Source organism: Panicum virgatum, chromosome 1N (assembly GCF_016808335.1).
Source record: "Panicum virgatum strain AP13 chromosome 1N, P.virgatum_v5, whole genome shotgun sequence".
NCBI classification, from domain to species: domain Eukaryota; kingdom Viridiplantae; phylum Streptophyta; class Magnoliopsida; order Poales; family Poaceae; genus Panicum; species Panicum virgatum.
Window position 1 is genome coordinate 35548249 of NC_053145.1, and position 19753 is coordinate 35568001.

General features: G+C 45.2%; 1 protein-coding gene across 12 annotated transcripts; it reads left to right on the forward strand.

Annotated features, from left to right (window-relative positions):
• The first annotated feature begins 1751 nt into the window (after positions 1-1751).
• On the forward strand, positions 1752-6927 carry LOC120655698. Of its 12 annotated transcripts, none has more exons than XM_039933646.1 (4): positions 1753-2005; positions 3945-4101; positions 5481-5585; positions 5696-6927. In XM_039933646.1, exon 4 carries the CDS (start codon positions 5741-5743, stop codon positions 6542-6544), a length of 804 nt encoding a protein of 267 aa, XP_039789580.1. In that variant the 5' UTR covers positions 1753-2005; positions 3945-4101; positions 5481-5585; positions 5696-5740; the 3' UTR covers positions 6545-6927. The 12 variants fall into 12 exon arrangements, with proteins under 12 accessions (XP_039789587.1, XP_039789589.1, XP_039789586.1 ...); XM_039933650.1 differs by having other exon boundaries at positions 3945-4030; XM_039933656.1 differs by lacking the exon at positions 1753-2005 and having other exon boundaries at positions 3117-4101; positions 5696-6526; positions 6605-6927.
• Positions 6928-19753: the final 12826 nt, after the last annotated feature.

Sequence of the window (19753 nt, forward strand, 5' to 3'; positions counted from 1 at the left end):
ACTATGCGCGCCAGGTGAGTCTGGAGTCAAGCTGTCGAGTTCGTCTAAGGTGACGCCCTCGTTATCTGGAACGAATGTACTCGAAACAAACCCTGCGTAACATATAAACGTAAACCAACATATGTTGCGTGGTAAATTAGTTAGTGTATTGAGAGAGTGTTTTGTACCAAGTCGAAAGGAGGAAGAAGGTCCGGCGCCCGCATCGGTGTAGAATCCTACGCATAAAATGCGGATGTTAGCGTACGGTCGTGTCTTTCGTCATGACATGTAGAAACCGAAATACGAAACATAAACGAACCTGTGTAGGCCGGTATCTGTGGCCCCGGTACCATCCCTGGATACGGTCCGCCAACTGGTGGTGCCCCTCTAAACATTCCAGTCGGATTTCATCAGCATGGCCCTGTGGTCCGATGTTTTGGTTCTCTATCTCTTCTGACTCATCTTGCTCAACATAGTTGGTCTCTCTTCGAATACTCGGAGTTGCTTGATCTGCACCTGTCGTCTTTCATTTTGTGTCTTCTCCCGAGTTTGAACAAGAATGGCCAGAGGTCACCCACGCTCTAGAGCTGCTTGCATGTACTTCTGCCAGTCATCAGTGTTGTGTATCATCATCAATTCCCATAAATCACTTTTTACTTCCCAATTAACAAGAGAATGGACGGTCATCACATGTGTCTCCGGATCAACACGGAACCCACGCTGCAACCACTTATATATGGAACCAAAACTCCACTCCAGAGGTTTATCTATGGCGCTGGATGTGCACTTAAAGGTAGAAAGGTCTACTCCATTTGGCCCATACAAAACATTGTAGTCACCAAAAAATACTTGAAACTACATCTTGCTCGACATATCTGTACATCACAGAATATTTATCGAGTTATACTCTTTACTTCACTACCTTATTCAATAATCCGTAAAAACTAAGTATGGATTTCAACTACAACATTAAGTATTCATAATTACGTGATGACACTCAAATTCTATACTGCATATGCGAAATTCTATTCTAAATCATAATTAATTTATAAACACGTCTCTAATAGTACTGCAATTGTAATAATAAACGCGTAGTCTTAATTTCCTAAACTAATAATAAACGCGTATTCTTAAACTCCTACTTAAATTGGTTCTATTATAGCACTAATTAAATTTAATTACTCTACAATATCAATGGAAAAATACATAAGTTAAATATAATTACCTGCAGATCACAAATGCGCAATCCGGCAGGGCTTCGCCGCTTCCCTTCTCCTCACCCCTCTCTTTTTTTTTTCTGGATTTTTAGTGGAATTTTTTGGCTCAAATGAGGAGGGAATGGGAGTGGGGGGCTTATATAGAGGGGGACCCTGTCGCCCGAGGGGGGGGGGGGGCGACAGGCCCCATGTCGCCCGTTGGGGGGCGACCGCCCCCCCCACCATGCGGACCCTGTCGCCCGGGGGGGCGACCGCCCCGCGCCGCCGAGCCCCGCGCTGCGCCAATTGGGGTACCTGTTTGTAAATTTTTTTTTACAAAACAGGCATGTCGCCCCCTACCTGGGCGACAGGGGGCCTGTCGCCCTCCCCATAGGCGACAGGGGATATTTTTGAAATTTCTTGGAACAGCCATATATTTTTGAAATTTTATTTTTTTAAATATAAAAATTAAAAAAAAGGCTCCCTAGACTGGATTGTGGGCCAAAATTCTTTTACTATTCACGACCGAAAATGTAAGAAAAGGCCTAACAGGCTACAACGGCCTGCTAACCTGCCACGCCGCCGCCAGCCGCGGAGTCACCCAGCCATCGAGCCTCGCCGCCGCCAGCCGCGGAGTTACCCAACGCCATCGAGCCTCGCCTCCAATCCTCCAGCACCGCCTCCAATCATCCAATCCCGATCCCGACCCTGCCGTGTGCTGTCCCTGGCTCCCTGCGACCCTGCGGCTCGGCAGCTGCGCCCGCCTATCGCGGTATCGCCAGACGGCAGCCGCCCCTACGCCCTGCTCTGCTGCTGCAAGTCTGCATCTGGTGAGTATAGATTTGGCTAATTGCTTAGCTTAGCCTGAAATTGGTACGTTATTCAGTATTTCAATGGTTAAGGATTTGTTTAGCTTTTGTTCCAAAAATAAAGGGATTCCGTACCTAGTTAGCTTAGCCTGAAATCACAGCCTGATGATATTTCCTCCATCGTAAGCGAGGCTGAAATAGTTGATACTTTCGTGGCCCTAGACTAGTATTGTAATCTTATATTTATACAAGACCTTATCTATGTTTGAACTTTTTATTTTGTAGTTTATGCAAATCTCGAGCTTATATTTGTTGAATTTAAGGTATTATGAGACCTTTATAAGAATTTTGTAGTTGTGCTAGTGCTACCATATTTTAAATTGGATTATACAGTAATATATTTTAGAAGTTTTTTGCTAGACACGCCCTAGGTTCAAATCCTGGGTCCGCTACTCGTTAACAACCCCATATCGCCACCGCTTGCCGTCCATAGCCCACCACCTAACTAGCTTTCCACCTAACTCGAATGAAGGGGTTGGTGAGGAAACTTCTAAGAACCCAAATCCCTGAACCCTAACGGCTCTGCCATGGCCACTGTCGCAAATATCTATACCATGTGGAGAGAGTTAATGTTTTATGGCTTGGGACGTGTCTCTATATTTGTAGTTGTCGTCTACATCCAATGCAATGTTCAAAAAGGCAACATTAGGCGGCCGCCTAGGCGCGACTACGCGCTAGGCGGGAGGGGGGTCCCACTTGGTCTAGGGCATAGGCGGACCCCTAGGCGGTGCTAGGCTACTAGCTCGTCGGCGCCGGCGGGGAAGGAGGGGTACCACGACGCCTTGGGGTGTAGGTGGCCGTGGCCCCTCGGCGGCGACCCGGTGTCCCTACGTGCCGATCCAGCGACCCGGGGACAAGCCAGAGCATTGAGCGCCGGCGGCGGCGGCGGAGGAGGAGGCAGGGGATGGGCGCCGACAGAGGAGGAAGCAGAGGATGGGCGGCGGCGGAGGAGGTAGGGGCGGGTGCACGGCGGCGGCGGCGGAGGATTCAAGGGCAGGCGCGGAGGAGGAGGAACGACGGCCTGCGCAGCGGAGGTAGCGCCGTAGCGGGCGAGCGCGGCCTGGGCAGAGGGCAAAGGCGATAGCGGGTTGAGGCAGAAGGTGGGGAGAAGTCGAATGGATAAGGTGGGAGGGGGTGAGATCCGGGTTGGGCTGGTTTGGTGGGCTCTCTATTCAACTTTAGGCCCACTAGTCTCTAGTTTTTCTTTTCTTTTAGAGATATAATTCATGTGTATTGCAATGTAGAGCACCACCTAGCAAATCGCCTTGAAAAGCCTAGGCTCACCTAAGCTAGCCTAGGCTCTAGGCGATGGGTCACCGCCTAGCGCCTTTTTGAACATTGATCCAATGTTACCCTAATGGCAATTGTGAATTATCCAGGGCCTTGGATAAATTCAGACTGAAGGTTCTTAGGGAAATAGATTTTTTTTGCCTAAAAAGAATGAAGCTATAGCTATAAGAAAAATATAATATAAAGGTACTTTTCTATATTAAAACTGGTCGAACTTAATATAATATTTGTTTTCTCGAACAGAACTTAATATAATATAACTTATAACAAAAGTAGAAATACTTATATTTTGGGACAAAGGGATGTCAGTTTTTGACTGTATGATCTGGGCGTCAAAACTGTATTTTGTCAGAATTAACGAACTAATAGGAAAACCAGAAAAATAATGTTAGAAAATAACCAGAAAGTACAATCATAGCCAAAGGTCTTTTCAAAAAAATTGTCACACAAGTGACAAACTCTACAATTTGCATACCCTCTTTCCTCCCTTCTCGCATCGGCGTGGGGCAAACACCCAGTCCGTTCATAGATTAGTTGGCTCTTTCTTTCGTTGGTTGGGTTAGGAGTCCACCCTAGCTTGCTTGGACTACTAATATTTGTTTTTCTGCAGAATCTATCTCCCCTATCCCCCCAGTCCACCCCTAGGTTACTGCAGATTTGCTTGCCATGTGGCAGAGGATGGATGAGCTAACACTGGTGACTTGTTTTCTCTCTCTCAAATTTTTGGGGTTCCACTGAAGCTTAACTCTGCTGCAGTTTTAGAGAAGGTTGGGAACTCTTAGTGCTGTTTAAGTCAGCGAAAGTTCTTTGGTGCTATACACCAAAATATACAATCTTTTAGGAGCTAGATGTCCAATTTTCTCCTAGTTATGTTCATTTTGTTTCAATGGTGAAGAACATTTTTGCTGTGTCTCGTTCATCTAAAATGCTAATTCTTTTGCACCTCATGAAAATCGTTTAGTGGAAAACTAGTGTGTATCAGGCCAACTTGTGGCAGGTATGTTTTTCTCTAGGGCATTTAGCATAGCCTACTTCCTCAGATGAACCACATGACATTCATTGACTTTTAAACCAAGATTTAGAAATAGTGATAGCTTATTTGCAGTGGCAGACAAGTCACAAGTGCACATTTGTCAGGGCTGTTTCATCCCCCTGGATTCAACCAAGAAACGAATTTCCTGGATCCCAAATTCCCATCAAATTCATTAACCACATTCATCAAAATAGCTCCCTAATCTTGGTACTGACAAAACACTCCACTAGCTAAAAGTAAGAAACATTTTCCCAATCACTTAGCACATAAATGGCAGGTGGATGTTCATGGGAACATGTTTGTTTTTGCAATTTTTCGTTTTCTCTAGATCCTGGATTCGTCGCCTTGTATCTATTAGCTTCTATTAAAAATTATTAGCTATCTGTTGCTGTTAATTATACTCATCCATGTTATTTCTGTTATTTGTTGAAAATAAAGAAAGGAGCTCACTGTAACATCAATTAGTTCATAGTATTAAAAGAAATCCTTAGGTAACATCAGGGACAATGGTGTAAGGAAACTCTTACTATCACGGTTAATTCACCATGTTTGATAGGTAAAGAAGAAATATAACCATGTTTTTTATAACATCTTATGTCAGAGAAAAATTGAATATTACAGTCCGGTTCGCTTCCTAGATGCCAACGTGCTCATTGCACTAAGATTTGTTAGTTGATTTGATTTAAATGCAATCCATTGTTCATTAATTAAATAAGCAGAAGTTGTCCAGTACAATCCTTTATCTTAATACAGTCTTTGCTAATAATTCCATGTTTTTAGCAGAAATTAAATGGTAGACAGTTCAGAAACATAGAGATAAGTATAGAAAAGAAATAGCATGAAGGGGTCATTGTTTCAGGTTTATCCATCTGATGGTGCAGAAACGTTTTTATTGGATGAATTGTAAAATAGCCCTGAAACAATTCTTAGCACTTTGTTATCATCTTCCCTCCCTACTTTTTGTTCCTTGTAATTTTACTGTAATTTTATTACGGGTAAATATATCCAGAGTCCTTAAAACTTTCCCTGGATTCCCACCTAGGTCCATAAATTATCGAAGTGATTATCCGGGTCCTTCAACTTTTCAAGTGGCTCACTCTAATTTCACTTCAGGTACAATTATGGACAAGTTTGAGGATCCAGATGCTCACTTTAAGAGTTCATGGACCTATATGAGAATCTAGGAAAAGTTTGAGGACCCGAGATTCACTTTACTTCGTAATTATTCTGTTATCTGGTTACCTATCTTCCCTTAACTTCAGCTTAAAAAGTGATATCTTCTCTAGTCTTACAGTCCAGTTCACCCCTCGTTTTGATCATATTTGCAGGTACTCCAGGCCACTTCCTCATTAGGGTGCTACTAGATTCTGTGCATGGCCATGACTTCTGAAGATGGAGACATCTTGGCTCTTCTTTCAGAACCAAGTCTAACGCAAGAGCAACTTGAGGCTGCTGAATCTGATGATATACTGCCTGCTATTCTAGAAGCCACTAAATCAAACACAAAAGCAGTTGAACCTTCACCTGAGGAGGCTGCCTGGGCAGATTCATGTTTCGTGCAGACTTCTGAATTGTCAGAGGATGACTGGGGAGCAATGAGGAATGCCTTGCTTGATGCCCTTGAGAAGCCAATGGAAAGTCCCTTTAATACTTCTGAAGCTGTGGATGACCAAGGCATCCATGCAATCTCAGAGGCAAGATCTCACTCTCTCAATGCTGAAAAAGTTCCTCAGCATGATGATGTGCCCATGGAGCAGATGGACAATATCGATGATGACAAGGATTGTAATCAAGCTTGTGAAGTTGCTGATGTAATCAGAGGTGTAGATGAACATGGAAAGCAAATGGATGGTTACGCAGTGAAACCTGAGGATAACAATGAGTTGGCTTCACCCGAAGGTCTTGAGCAGACAGAGTCGACAGATTCTATCTTCAAGGTTTGGGATCTGGAGCTGTCTTTTTCCGATGACGATGATGGTGAGCTTGAACTCATCAAGGATCTGAAGAAGCTCCTCAAGGAGAATGGCAGCCCTCCAGAGTCTGTGTATCCAACTTCTCCAGATGACGTAGCTAAGCCCTTGGATCAGATAAGCATCGATGAACTTGTGGCGGGCTTGAGTGACTTGTCAATACTACAAACCACAAGTAAGATTACTCAGGTCCGTAGCGCACCTTGATCCATTCAACTGTGATATTGTGGTTTGCCCTCTACAGAGCGCTAATTGCTTGTTTCACAGGGGGTTTGAGACCCAGGGCTTAGGCTAACTGTTGTGGTGTATGATCTCTTTGTTGATTGCTGCTAGTACTTGAAATCGGGATTGAATTAATGTTTTTTTTTCATTCTCTGTGTAGCCACAAACTCCCAAAGTATTCCCTTAGTTTTTAAGTGTATGACATCATGAACTAATTAGGATGTACTAAACGTCATATATTTAAAATGAGGGGGTACAAAGTTAGCTTTTGGGCATGAGATGGATTGAGTTCAGCGATTTGCTTGTAAGACGATCTAATTTGTAGGCTTGTACCTACCAATTGGCAATGCTGAGGACATATGGTCATACGGCTTATTGTTTTCCTAGAGATTGTGTTCAGAGCAGCGGGAATGTGACACATAGGTTTGGTTTGCCAAGTCTCTGAGTGCATAAGTGGGCATCAGCAACGACTCGAGCGATGGTAACAGTGAAAGGAAAGGAAAAGAAACTGTTGCAGGTCCTCCAGCAGCTTTTGCACATAGGGCACTAGAGTTCCTGAATTGGGATGCATGCAACGACTTGACAAATACACTCGGCGATGAGCCGCACCGCACATGGTATGGCACTCAATCTTTACCTAAACCAGGTAACGTTTCCACCAGAAATCTCCAACCACGTATCACCCGATAGGTGGACCTAAGATATAACGAGATAGATCTACTATACTATATTGTACCTAAACAGACTCGGATACAATAAGAACGTGAAACACAATAAAATACGTATAGAAAAAAAAATTCATTGCAAAAGGAAAATCTGATACGTACGGATCTTTCATTGTAGCAACACATGGGCATATTTGTTAGTCAATAAAATCGACAGGTCTCTCGGGGCTTGGGGAACGCAGATATACGCGCTATACAATAATACACGTAGGCTTTATTTTCCTTTTCAAGTCATTGTAATGATATAAAACCGCAGCTAAATTGGATTAAAAAGGGATAGAATTGAATCAATAAACTTCATCCATAAGCAGTCATGTGGCCACGGACAAGCCCACAAAGGTTGTCCCGATATTAACGAGAACAACTATGGGTTGAAGTAAGTCTAACGTAGTCACAAGATTTTTTGCCACAACACCTAGTGCCAGCCAGCCACACTACGGAGGACATAGTATCTCCTACCATGGTACACATGCTGTTGAGTTCCTCTGTGACTTCCTCCACCTTTCCCAAGCCATCACCCCTCTTTTCCACCCATATTACGGCATCTAGATCTAAGTATAACTCACCAATGGCAGTGCATAAGCCCTACTTTGAATCCTAATACATGTAAATGACCTCCAAAATAAATCTTTCATCTCTCCTTTCCCCTCTTCTTATGCTCTTAATTCGAAGTCGGGGCTCAAATTTCACCCTTTTAGCGAAACTCCAGCAATGTGTGAGCACCAGATTCATGTTGGTATGATAATCAGTGCATGGAAAAAGCTAGGTGGAGGAGTTTATGGATAATCAGTGCAATGTGTGGGCACCAGATTCATGTTGGTATGATAATCAGTGCATGAAAAAACCTAGGTGACACACGTTACAAGTTTATGGATCTAGAAATGAACTTTCAAAATTTGTGGACCTAAGTAACATAAATTACTAATTTATGGATCCATAAATGTACTTTCTGTAGTGCCCGTGGCCGCGAATCAAATCCTGACGTGAGATCACACACAAGAGGTAAAGCAAATTCGGTAAGGGGCCGGGCAGAGGACCCTGACACCCAAGAACACAAGTGGTTCACGAGTTCAAAACGTAATCCTCCTCTTACACAGCGCTGGGGATATCACCCCCTATCCGCCCTCACTGACCCGCAGGGTCCACACACACACGCAAAAACAGAAATCACACTTGTACGCTTTCTCCTTCAGTCGACGTATCTTCCTGGGGCATGACATCTCCCCCCGCCGAAGAACCGGCTTGACCCCAAGCCAGAGCCGTAGGAAAACGATCCTTGATCACGTAGAAGTCTTCCCAGGTTGCTGATGCTTCTGGAATGTTGGACCATTTGACGAGAACTTGCGGAATAGCAGCATTTCCCTTCTTCACCAGGCGCCGGGACAATACCTTCTCCGGCAACACATCAGAGGCCTGTAAATCCACCTGAGATGGAAGATCAGTGTATACTGGAGTATAATCTGGACAGAAAGGTTTCAACTGGGACACATGAAAAGTAGGATGAATAAGACTAGCAGGTGGGAGGTCCAGCTTGTACGCGGTGGCACCCACACGTTCTAGTACTGAAAAGGGGCCATAGTACTTTAGTGCCAGCTTAGGGAACGGCCTGTTCACGACTGAGGTTTGAGCATACGGTTGCAGCTTCAGCAATACTTGATCACCAACCTGGAACTCCACATCGGTCCTGTGAAGGTCGGCATGCTGTTTCATACGAAGCTGAGCGCGTGCTAGCTGATCACGCAATAGACCGGACTGCACTTGCCTACCAGTGACAAACTCAGCAATGGAGGCCTGTGGGCAGACTGTGGTATCCACCAAACTGCCAACCATTGGATCATAGCCATATAATGCTCTGAATGGTGTACACCCCAAGGAAGAATGAAAAGTTGTATTATACCAGAACTCGGCCTAAGGCAGCCATGCTTTCCACTGTTGAGGAGCAGCACTGATGGAGCATCGAAGGTACATTTCCAAACACTGATTGACTCTCTCTGTTTGCCCATCTGTTTGGGGGTGATAATTAAGCTGTACTTAACTTCAACTGCACTCCCTCTAGTTTAAACAGCTCAGTCCACACATGACTTGTAAACACCTTATCCCTGTCTGAAACCATAGACTGTGGCATACCATGGAGATTGATGACATTATCATATAACACCTTGGCCACTGACAATGCAGTATAGGGGTGTTTGAGAGCCATGAAGTGAGCATACTTGGTAAACCTATCCACCACCACAAGGATCACACTGTAGCCGTCCACTTTAGGAAGTCCTTCCACAAAATCTAGGGAGATGTCTCTCCAGGTACCCTGAGGTACAGGCAAGGGTTGCAGTAAACCTGCAGGGTGAGTATTGGTATGTTTAGCCTGTTGACATAAACCACATTGCTGGACAAAAGAAGTCACATCTCTCTTCATGCTTTTCCAAGAAAACATCATGTTCACTCTATGAAAAGTGGCCTTCTGCCCTGAATGCCCCCCAATAGGACTAGAATGTAGGGCTGAGATAATTCTGGTTTGAACTGCTGAGTTTTGACCCACCCAGATTTTTCCTTTATGTCTGATTAAGCCATTTTCCAATGAAAAACCCTGATCATTAGGACTAGCCAAAACCAATTGAGCCAATAAGGATTGAGCCTCTTTATTAGCAACATAGGAGTTGAGGACCTCCTGGAGCCATTGTGGCTGAACAGCAGAAACAGCCTGTAAAGCCAATAGATGTCCCACCCTGGACAAGGCATCAGTAGCCATGTTTTCCTTTCCTTTGCGATAAACAACTTTAAACTGCGGACCCATAAGACGAGTCATAGCTTTCCTTTGCAAGTCAGAGTGTAGATTCTGCTCAGACAAGTAGGCCAAACTTTTGTGATCTGTTCTAATGGTAAACTCTTGCCTTTGTAAGTATTGTCTCCATTTTTCCACCGCCATAATCAGGGCCAGAAACTCCTTCTCATAAATAGATTTGGTCCTATGAGATTCCCCCAGAGCTTTGCTAAGATAGGCAATAGGTCTGTCCTTTTGCATTAAAACTGCACCAATGCCAATGTCAGAAGCATCTGTCTCTACTACAAAACTTTCCTGGAAATCAGGCAAAGCTAGCACAGGAGTGGTCACCATAGCTTGTTTCAATTTGTCAAAGGCAATCTGAGCATCAGGAGTCCACTGAAATTGTCGTTTTTGCAACAATTGGGTTAGTGGTCTAGCCAAAGAACCATACCCCTTCACAAACCTCCCGTAGTAGCCAGTAAGGCCCAAAAAAGCTCTGACATCAGTGACAGATTGTGGGACAGGCCAGGCTAACACAGCTTTGATCTTATCCTCAGCTGTAGCCACCCCCAATCTAGAAATGACATGCCCCAGGTACTCCACCCTAGGTTGAGCTAAAGAACATTTGTTTTTCTTCATGTATAACTGATTGGCCCTAAGTACTTGCAATACTTGTTCCAAATGAGACAGATGACTATGTAAATCAGGACTATAAATCAGAATGTCATCTAAAAATACCATCACAAATTTTCTGAGAAAAGGTGCCAACACCTCATTCATGACACACTGAAATGTTGCAGGGGCATTAGTCAAGCCAAAGGGCATCACCTTTAACTGATAGTGGCCTTGATGAGTTTTGAAAGCTGTTTTATACTCCTCTGCTGGCTTCATTCTAACTTGGTGGTACCCAGATTTCATATCTAGTTTGGTGAAGAAATGGCTACCAGCTAATTCCTCAATGATCTCTTCTATCAATGGCATAGGAAACTTGTTCTTTATGGTCAAGTCATTTTATCTTCGATAGTCTACACAAAATCTCCAGCTACCATCTTTCTTTTGGATGAGTAAAACAAGTGATGCAAAGAGACTTGTACTAGGTACTATCAAACCCGCAGACAGCATTTCCCTAACCTGACGTTCTATCTCATCTTTATGGAGAGGAGAATACATGTATGGCTGAGCATTAACTGGCACAGCATTGGGTAGCAACGGGATAGTATGATCATACACTCTTTCAGGTGGTAGTGTCTTGGGATCCTCAAACACATCCTGATATTTGGCTAACAACTGCTCCACTTGTGGGCAGGTAGCAGGAGCTTCAGATGTGTCAGGAGAAGTGACCACCACCATTGCCCAGATATCATTTCCTTTCCACCATTTGTACATCTGTTCAACTGACAACTGAGTGAGTACTGCAGAAGGAAGTCTAGTGCCTTGTAAAGTGACCTGGGTAGTACCCTGAGTAAAATGGATAGATATGTTGCCCCAATCACAGGTCATAGGACTGTTAGAAGTAAGCCAATCAAACCCCAAGATTGCATCAAAGGCACCTATATCTAAAACCTTAATATCAGAACACAAAGTGAAGCCATCACACCACCAACTCATCTGAGGAACCCAGTGATCAGAAATCAACATTTGGCCATTGGCCAGTTTAACTCTAGTAGGAGTTGTAGGGACTGGAATGATTCCCACTTGCTGTAAGAACTGAGCACTAACAAAACAATGTGTACTGCCACTGTCAACCAGAGTAAGCATGACTTTCTTCTTGACCAGAGCCCTAAGCTTCAGGGCCTATCCTTCCTCAGTGCCAGCCAAAGCATTCAAGGATAATTGACCAAACTCATCTGTGAGAGAGTCTTCTAACTCCAATTGTGCCACCACCTCTTCAGAGAGAGGAGCATCCAAATCATTCACCACTAAGGCATTCACTTGTGCTTTAGGTCTCTGAGAACAGACTGCAGCATGAGATGGATCAAACTTATCCCCACAATAGTAACAGAGATTTTTTGCTCTGATACCAATTTTAGTGCCCGTGGCCGCGAATCAAATCCCGACGTGAGATCACACACAAGAGGTAGAGCAAATTCGGTAAGGGGCCGGGCAGAGGACCCTGACACCCAAGAACACAAGTGCTTCACGAGTTCAAAACGTAATCCTCCTCTTACACGGCGCTGGGGATATCACCCCCTATCCACCCTCACTGACCCGCAGGGTCCACACACACACGCGAAAACGGAAATCACACTTGTACGCTTTCTCCTTCAGTCGACGTATCTTCCTGGGGCATGACACTTTCGCGTTGATGGACCTCTGGGTGCATTTTTTCAAGAACTACTACATCCGGCTAAAACTTTCTTAGATTTCGAGATGAAAGGAGTGCCTATTAGTGTCACTACTTGCATCCCTATCCAATTACGGCACCGTATCCTATGAAAACCACACCACCTATGCAAACTATGGAAACTCCAACGCAGACCACAGGATCCACATCCGAAGGCACTAGACAGAGGTGGGGAAAATTTGCATTTAGGTGCCCGCCTCACCCCACCGTTGCCTGGCCGTTTTGCACATCGCCCCTGCCTCCGTTCCGTCTAGGCGAGCCTGCCTCCGTTCCGTCTCCCTCCGTCACGAGCGCACCGCGGTTCGTCTCCCCTAGCCCCCCTGCTGCTCCGTGACTAGGGCTTCCTCCGCCCCACAGCGCCGCCGCGCCCTCCCACAGCACCGCCGCCCTCCAGCTTGTCCAGCGGCACCGCCCTCAACCGCCTTCACCAGTGCCACCGCCCTCGTCTTTCGAGTCGCCGCCGCCCTCATCGGAAGGGTCGCTGCCGCCCTCGTCGCAAGGCCATGGAGGCCGGCCTCCAACTCCAATGGAAACGCCACCCAGCAGCCATGAAGCCGGTGGCCGCTCCATGGAGTTCGCTCACATGAAGATAAAATGGATGACAGTTCCCAACCTTATCTCGGATAGGAGAAATCAAATAGATTGTGATTTTCTCTGATGGTTGTATACTTTCTCTGATCGATTTTTCGCTGCTATTTGATGGTTGTAAATCAAATAGCAATCGACAATGCAAGAGCACTTGAATTTCTCTGATGGTTGTATAATTCTCTAAAAATCAAGTGTTGTACCTGAATGCAATAGATTGTGAATTTAATTTGACACTGGAACTTCTCCGAAGATCTGTAGCTGTGGCTGATTCCAATTTTGTGAAACTGAATGTTAGTTGCAGGAATTTTATGAAACTGAATGTTATTTGCTACCTGCAACTGTGGTTCATTGCAATTCGTGTCTTTTATCTGTTCACCATCCAGTGACTGCACATCTATCCAGTGATTACAATTTTACTTGGTTGATGGTTAGGAAATTCACATTTCTTCAGTCTGATGGCAACTTGAGGACGATAGTACTTCAGGAATCCGAATGCCACGCAATGTTGGATAGAATTAATTTGTAAGTTTGGATTTTTTTTCATAAATATTGACTAGGTGGTCTGCACAGCAAATTATTCCATTTCTGAAACCTGCAATGATCTTGTACAGAATCTGAAAACTTGCAATGTTGCAGTTTGAGACATGTTTGCAATTATTTTCACAAATTTGGAATCACCCACAGCTGCAGATTTTCAGTTTGCAATCAGTTTCTAGTATATTACATTCAGGTACAAGACTAGATTTTCAGAGAATTATACAACCATCAGATTGCATATATAAAAATATAAATAAGTACATTTCAGATGAAAATATACATTGTACATTGCTCCCATGAAATATTTGTACATGGACACTCTGTCAATACATAATATCAGGCCTTTCAGTGTACAAAAAATGAATCAAGCAGCATACAAGTAGCTAGTGCCAACTACATTTTGGTCTTGTTTATCTCCACAGATTGGGGTCACACCACCAAGATGGAGAAATTCAAGTGCTCTTGCATATAATAGTCAGCCCTGACTGCAGAGAAGGAGCAGGGCTTGCTCCAGCTTAATGCACAAACGCATAGAATCCCTGGCCGGTGGCAAAGTGAACAACTCCAATGTTCTCTGAAGATCCAATCACATGATTCTATGCACATGGGTACCAGGAAATTCTCCTCCAGAGCTCAAATTTCTTCTGCCATGATGTGTATGCGATTTCCAAGTAGCTGAATTGACACCATGCTCCCTTGCCTCGCCAAGAAATTTGCAAAAATGGGACCGCAAACATTGGCCTTTGCAGTTTTGCCATTGACCCCACATTTCATAGGCACAGATGGTCCTACCGTGTCATTCACTGGGAGTGGCAAATTCATGAGTGATCAGTGTTTGCAGTCCTAATATTGCAATTTTTTCCTCCAGTTCACCTCATCCGGACTGTCCCCTACAATTTCGTATTGAAGAACACAAACTTGAGCTCGGCAGCTACGATAGAACAAATCAGCAATTGGGTTTCTCATTCTTTGCATCAAGAAGAAAAGTTGTGCACTGATTTCAACAAGATCGACATTAAGGAAGAAAACACTATTGAACTAATCAGAAATAAACAGAGGGCGGAAGGCAAGGTTACCAGGGCCGAAGTCCAGAGATCTTCAAGTTGGCGGCGACGGCCTGTGGGAGATGGCGGCGGCGGAGGCGTCCGGGTACCCCTCGTCGCCAGCGACCCACACGGGCTGCGACGCCTGCCGCGGCCACGCCTCACGCCGCTGCAGCTCGCGCCACTCAGTGGACTGGTGGAGGCTGCCGCGGCGCTGGATGACGAGCCGAGGCCGGCGGCGCTGCACAGGAGTCGATCCCGTGACGGCGTCGAGCCCTAGCTCATACGTGACGGCGACGCTGGACGAGGAGTCGAGGCCGGCGGCGGCACATAGGACAGGCAGTCGCACGGAGGAGACAAAAAGGTCGTACGAGCACCGACGGAACGGGCGCATGACGCCATGGGGGGTACAGAGCGAGGTTTTTTTTTGCAAAAATCGCAGGCTAGGTGGGGTGGGTGGGGGGGTTGGGGGGTGTGGCGGCCGCCTAAATGCAAATTGTCTCTACCTCTGTCGAGTGCCCTTGGATGAGGATCTTGTGGTTTCTATTGGAGTTTGTAAAGTTTGCACAAGAGGCCTGGTTTCCATAGGATACAGTGCCATCCAATTACACATGTCCAATCATCTAGGTTATGCTAGAATGTTTATTCTTATATTGATAATAATAAATGGCAACGTATGTAGAATTGAAAATCTTAAAACTAAAATTCATCAAAATAGACTACTTTTGAAGATTACCTAATTTTTCTATAGTAGGATAAAATAGTTTATAAAATTAGTTTACATCATAAGTAACAAAAGGATTCGAAGTTCTTTAACAAAAATAGTTTCTAAAGTTCTTTCTCAAAAACAAAAGTTTGATGTTACTTCAATATCTTAGTAACTTACAAAAAACTAGTAAGATACCCGTGCTAACGCCACGGATAAATTGCAGATTACAAAAAAAACATGAGTTGCAAATATCAAACTATCACCACCCACGAGTCCACAACTCCACGACTGGTAGAAATGTTAGCATTGTTACACTTGAAAGCAATACAACAAACAAAACTGCAATGTAAGTCAATTAGTCTAGTCCCTTTCTATAAGTGAAAATACACAGGTCATGATCGACATCACCCACAATTATTCATAACTGGAGTTTATACAAGCATCATCAAACCAGTGCACAAAAATTCTGGACATGGAGGCTAATACAATCCCATATATTCTGAACCATGGTCCAAATGTTTATGATGGTATACACTACATGTGTTTCATACTTGCAATGAGATCTTAAGTTTATAGAACCTTCGCCACTGATTTAGTGATAACATTTTCTGTCTTGCTAGCCTCACCGGAAGGCACTGATGCTACAGGTGATGGTTCCGTCTGCAACACCCATCTCCTGGAAAATAGGATTTGACTGAACATAGAGTTCTTTCCCAAAGAAAAAAAATGTACCAGTGACACCATCCACTATGGTTAAAATGGTAGCAGAAAACAACAGCTAACAATAAAAAAGAGTGCAATTAATCTCATAACATTGCTGATCTCCCATTCCAAATGTTCACTCAAATTCTGTAGAACCTGTAGTTTTCTGTTTCAAAATTTTGTTAAACAGGCATACCTTCTCCTTTTGAGCATCATCTATACTCACTTTTCTAACTCGATCAACTCACGCCTCAACTGTTCAAAGCGGAGTATGTCATTCGACTCCATGTCTTTCTTCTCCACATTGGCAACAGTGCCCTTTAGGAAAAAATGGATCATCACGTCAGATTAGGAGTATGCTGCAACATCTTATGAGATAAAATTTAATGGTATTCTTCTGAGGATCGATAATCCAGTCAGCAAAATCACAAATCAAGACATTACTAATTCACCTGCCAATTCCAATGAACAGTAGGAAAAATGAATCCTATCGATGGCAGGGATAAGCTCATGGTGAGGTTGTGGAGGTCTAATATAATCGTCGTTTGAATGTTTGATATTGACCCTTTGCATTAGGCGGCTGATCTCTTCGTACTTCCTTCAAGCACTCCAACCAAACTCAATCCCCAAATCTCCAAATAGCAGAGTAGCAAAAAGACGCAATGTGGGGGCGGCACACTTACGCGGCAATGAGCATGGCAACGACCAAATCAGAGAGAGAGCCTCGCAAGATGGCGGCAGAGCAGGCCACGGAGGCCACCCCCGCGGAGGGTGCGCCGCACGCCGGAGTCCCTTCCCCCGCCCCTGATGGCGGTGTGGCCGCGCCGCATGCCGCACGCCGGCCGCGTAGCCCCTTTCCCCGCCCTTGATGGCGGCGTGGGCCGATGCCGCGCAGCAAGCCGGCCGCGGAGGGCGTGCCGCACGCCGTAGCCTCTTCACCAGCCCCTGCTGTAGCCCCTTCTGCCGCTCGTGCCGCACGTCCTCGGCGTAGCCCCTTGAGCCGCCCGCCGGGCGCGGAGGCCGTTTTCCCGCCCATGAGTGCACAGTGGGCCGGACGCCGGCCTCCGAGGCCATTTTCCCGCTCCTGTGGGCAGCCGCCCGCGGCTGACGGCGGTCGGGCCGCATGCCAGGAGCGGAGTCCGTTGCCTCACCGGCGCCTAATTCCGTCCCTCCTTCGTGCCTCCCCGGCGCTCGTGTGGCCATCCCCTCCTTCCGCGACGCGGCCTCCGGCCGGCAACGAATCTGCGGCGGCCTCCCCTCCAGTGGTGGCCGTGCTGGTGGCCGAGGACCCGGCCCCTTCTCTGCCTGCGGGGGAAGGGTGGCACCTGGTGTCGGATCTAGAACACCGACTAGATGGGGGTGAATAGGCGGTTTAAAATCTAAAACCAACAACACTAGAGAAATTTAATTAGTAACAAAGGAAAACCCTATGTCATGCTACTACTATCTCTAGATGGGTTTGCAACCTAGGGTGACAAGATACAAATCAAGCTCTAGTAAAGTAAATTGCTCAAAGTAAAAACAAGAATTAAAGTGAGCAAGAGAAGTAACCAAGCTTGACACAAGAATTTATCCCGTGGTGTCGATGACTTGCCGGTCACCCCTAATCCACGTTGAGGTGGATTCCAAGAATCAACCTCTCCTCTATCAAGAACCTCTTGATCTTGAGCCGGCTTGAATTAAGGAACCGCTCCACACCTCGATTCCACTAGAGTTGCTCTTCACCACTCCGGTGAGGTGAGCACAAGGCTTCTCACAACCGAAATCGGGGATCCTCAACAATCTCCTTGGAGGAGCTCCACGAAATCCTCTTCTCCAAGCCGTCTAGGGAGCGGCAACTCCCAAGAGTAACAAGTCGATGACGCTTGCTTGAAGTTTCCCTAGTGCCACAAAGCTCAAAATATTGATGCAATGCACTAGAAAGCCCTCACACTATCAAGAATGCAATCTCTAAGCAAGTGTGTGTGAGAGAGGGATGCCTTAGCTCTATGATGTCAAGTATGCAGTCCAAATGGCCATGAGAGTGACCCAATGGCCGGGCATTGGGTATATATAGACATCCCTCAAAAACTAGCCATTACACTCTTTTCTGCGAAGTCGCGGACCGTCCGCGGTTCAAAAACCGGACCGTCCGCCGTTATAAACCAGTGAGTCAGAGTGCATTTAATGTGTGTCAAAACTAGCCGTTATAGCCCTGGCGGACCGTCCGCGCCCCAAGGGCGGACCGTCCGTGGTTATGTGTTCCACACCACCAGAGACGAACATCGTCTCTGGTACAACTTTGAAAAAGGCAGGCGGACCGTCCGCTCCCTAGGGGCGAACCGTCCGCCGTTCATCCTTGAAATCCACCAGAGACAACAATGTCTCTGGTACAAACTGTCAAATAGCTGGCGGACCATCCGCGCCCCAGGGACGGACCGTCCGCGGCACAGATCATAACCTCTACCAGAGAAAACACCCTCTCTGGTACAATTTGAGTTAGAGCTGCAGACCGTCCGCCCACATGGGCCGGACTGTCCGCCTGTCACATCTAATTTCCACCAGAGCCAATCATGCTCTCTGGTACGAGTGCGGACCGTCCGCGCTCCATGGAGCGGACTGTCCGCGCTTGTGCAGTCAGCTCTCAAACTTGATCTTTTGAAACCTTTTCAAAACGACATTAGCCCTCATGCATGCACCTAGATATTTTGAGCAAAATGGCACTAACGACCCGTCAAGCACGAGTACTCGACCCCTCTTGATAGCACGGCTATCTATCCAACAAATCCGGTCACTTTTCATCTACTAAACACCTTGTGACCGGTAAAATACAAAACCCCTATTTTATACCATTGCCTTGAGCCCGAGCTTTGCTCATCATCTCCAAAACTCCACACGTTCATAACCAAATCTCTTTCATCTGTGGATCAACCTATACTTATTATCTCAAATGAAATCGTTAATCCACAAACCGTTGTCTTTAATTACCAAAACTCGAATTAGGGGCCTAGATGCTTTCAATCTCCCCCTTTTTGATAATTGATGACAACACTTAATTTTGGAGTGATAAAAGTATTCAAGTCAACTTTATACACTAGGCATAAGGTGGATTTGGAATTCAACTTTGGAAGAACTTACTCATTTTTCTTGAAAATTTCAGAATATGGTATGAATAAATTCACAAAGTTCGATGAGTAGAGAGAACTCCCCCTTGATATGTGCATATAAATTTGCATGAATACCAAGAGCACATATATATATTTGAAAATTTTGACGGAGTTTTCCCTACAATTGGAAATCGAGGCATACAAGATACAAGATATATATATATATATATATATATATATATATATATATATATATATATATATATATATATATATGATATGAATTTTAGCTTGGTTAGCACAACCTCACAACCACAAGATGAACATAAATAGATAAGAGTAAACCAACATAGTTCATCACACATTACAAACCAAATGTTCAAATTCAAACACAAGTCTCAAAACGAGTTCATGCAAGACACAAATCATAAACATGTAATGCAATAGTTCAACACAAATAAACACAAGTAGTAAGCGGAAGCCGAAAGCGAATGATCTCCACGAGAAGTCCATGAGCTCCCCCTAGATCCAAGCACTCCAAAGCTCCTTCTCCCCCTTTGGCATCAATTGCCAAGAAAGTCAATCCATCGGCGGCGGAGGAGGTGGTGGCGGGTAGAACGGCTGGTGCGGGTAAAACTCTGGAGGCGGCACTGGAGCCAGAAATACTGAATAGAAGTGGTCAGAAAACCCGGGAAA

Excerpts from the sequence above, each read along its gene's own strand:
- LOC120655698 (XM_039933653.1), top strand. The coding sequence starts at position 5,741 with ATGGCCATGACTTCTGAAGATGGAGACATCTTGGCTCTTCTTTCAGAA.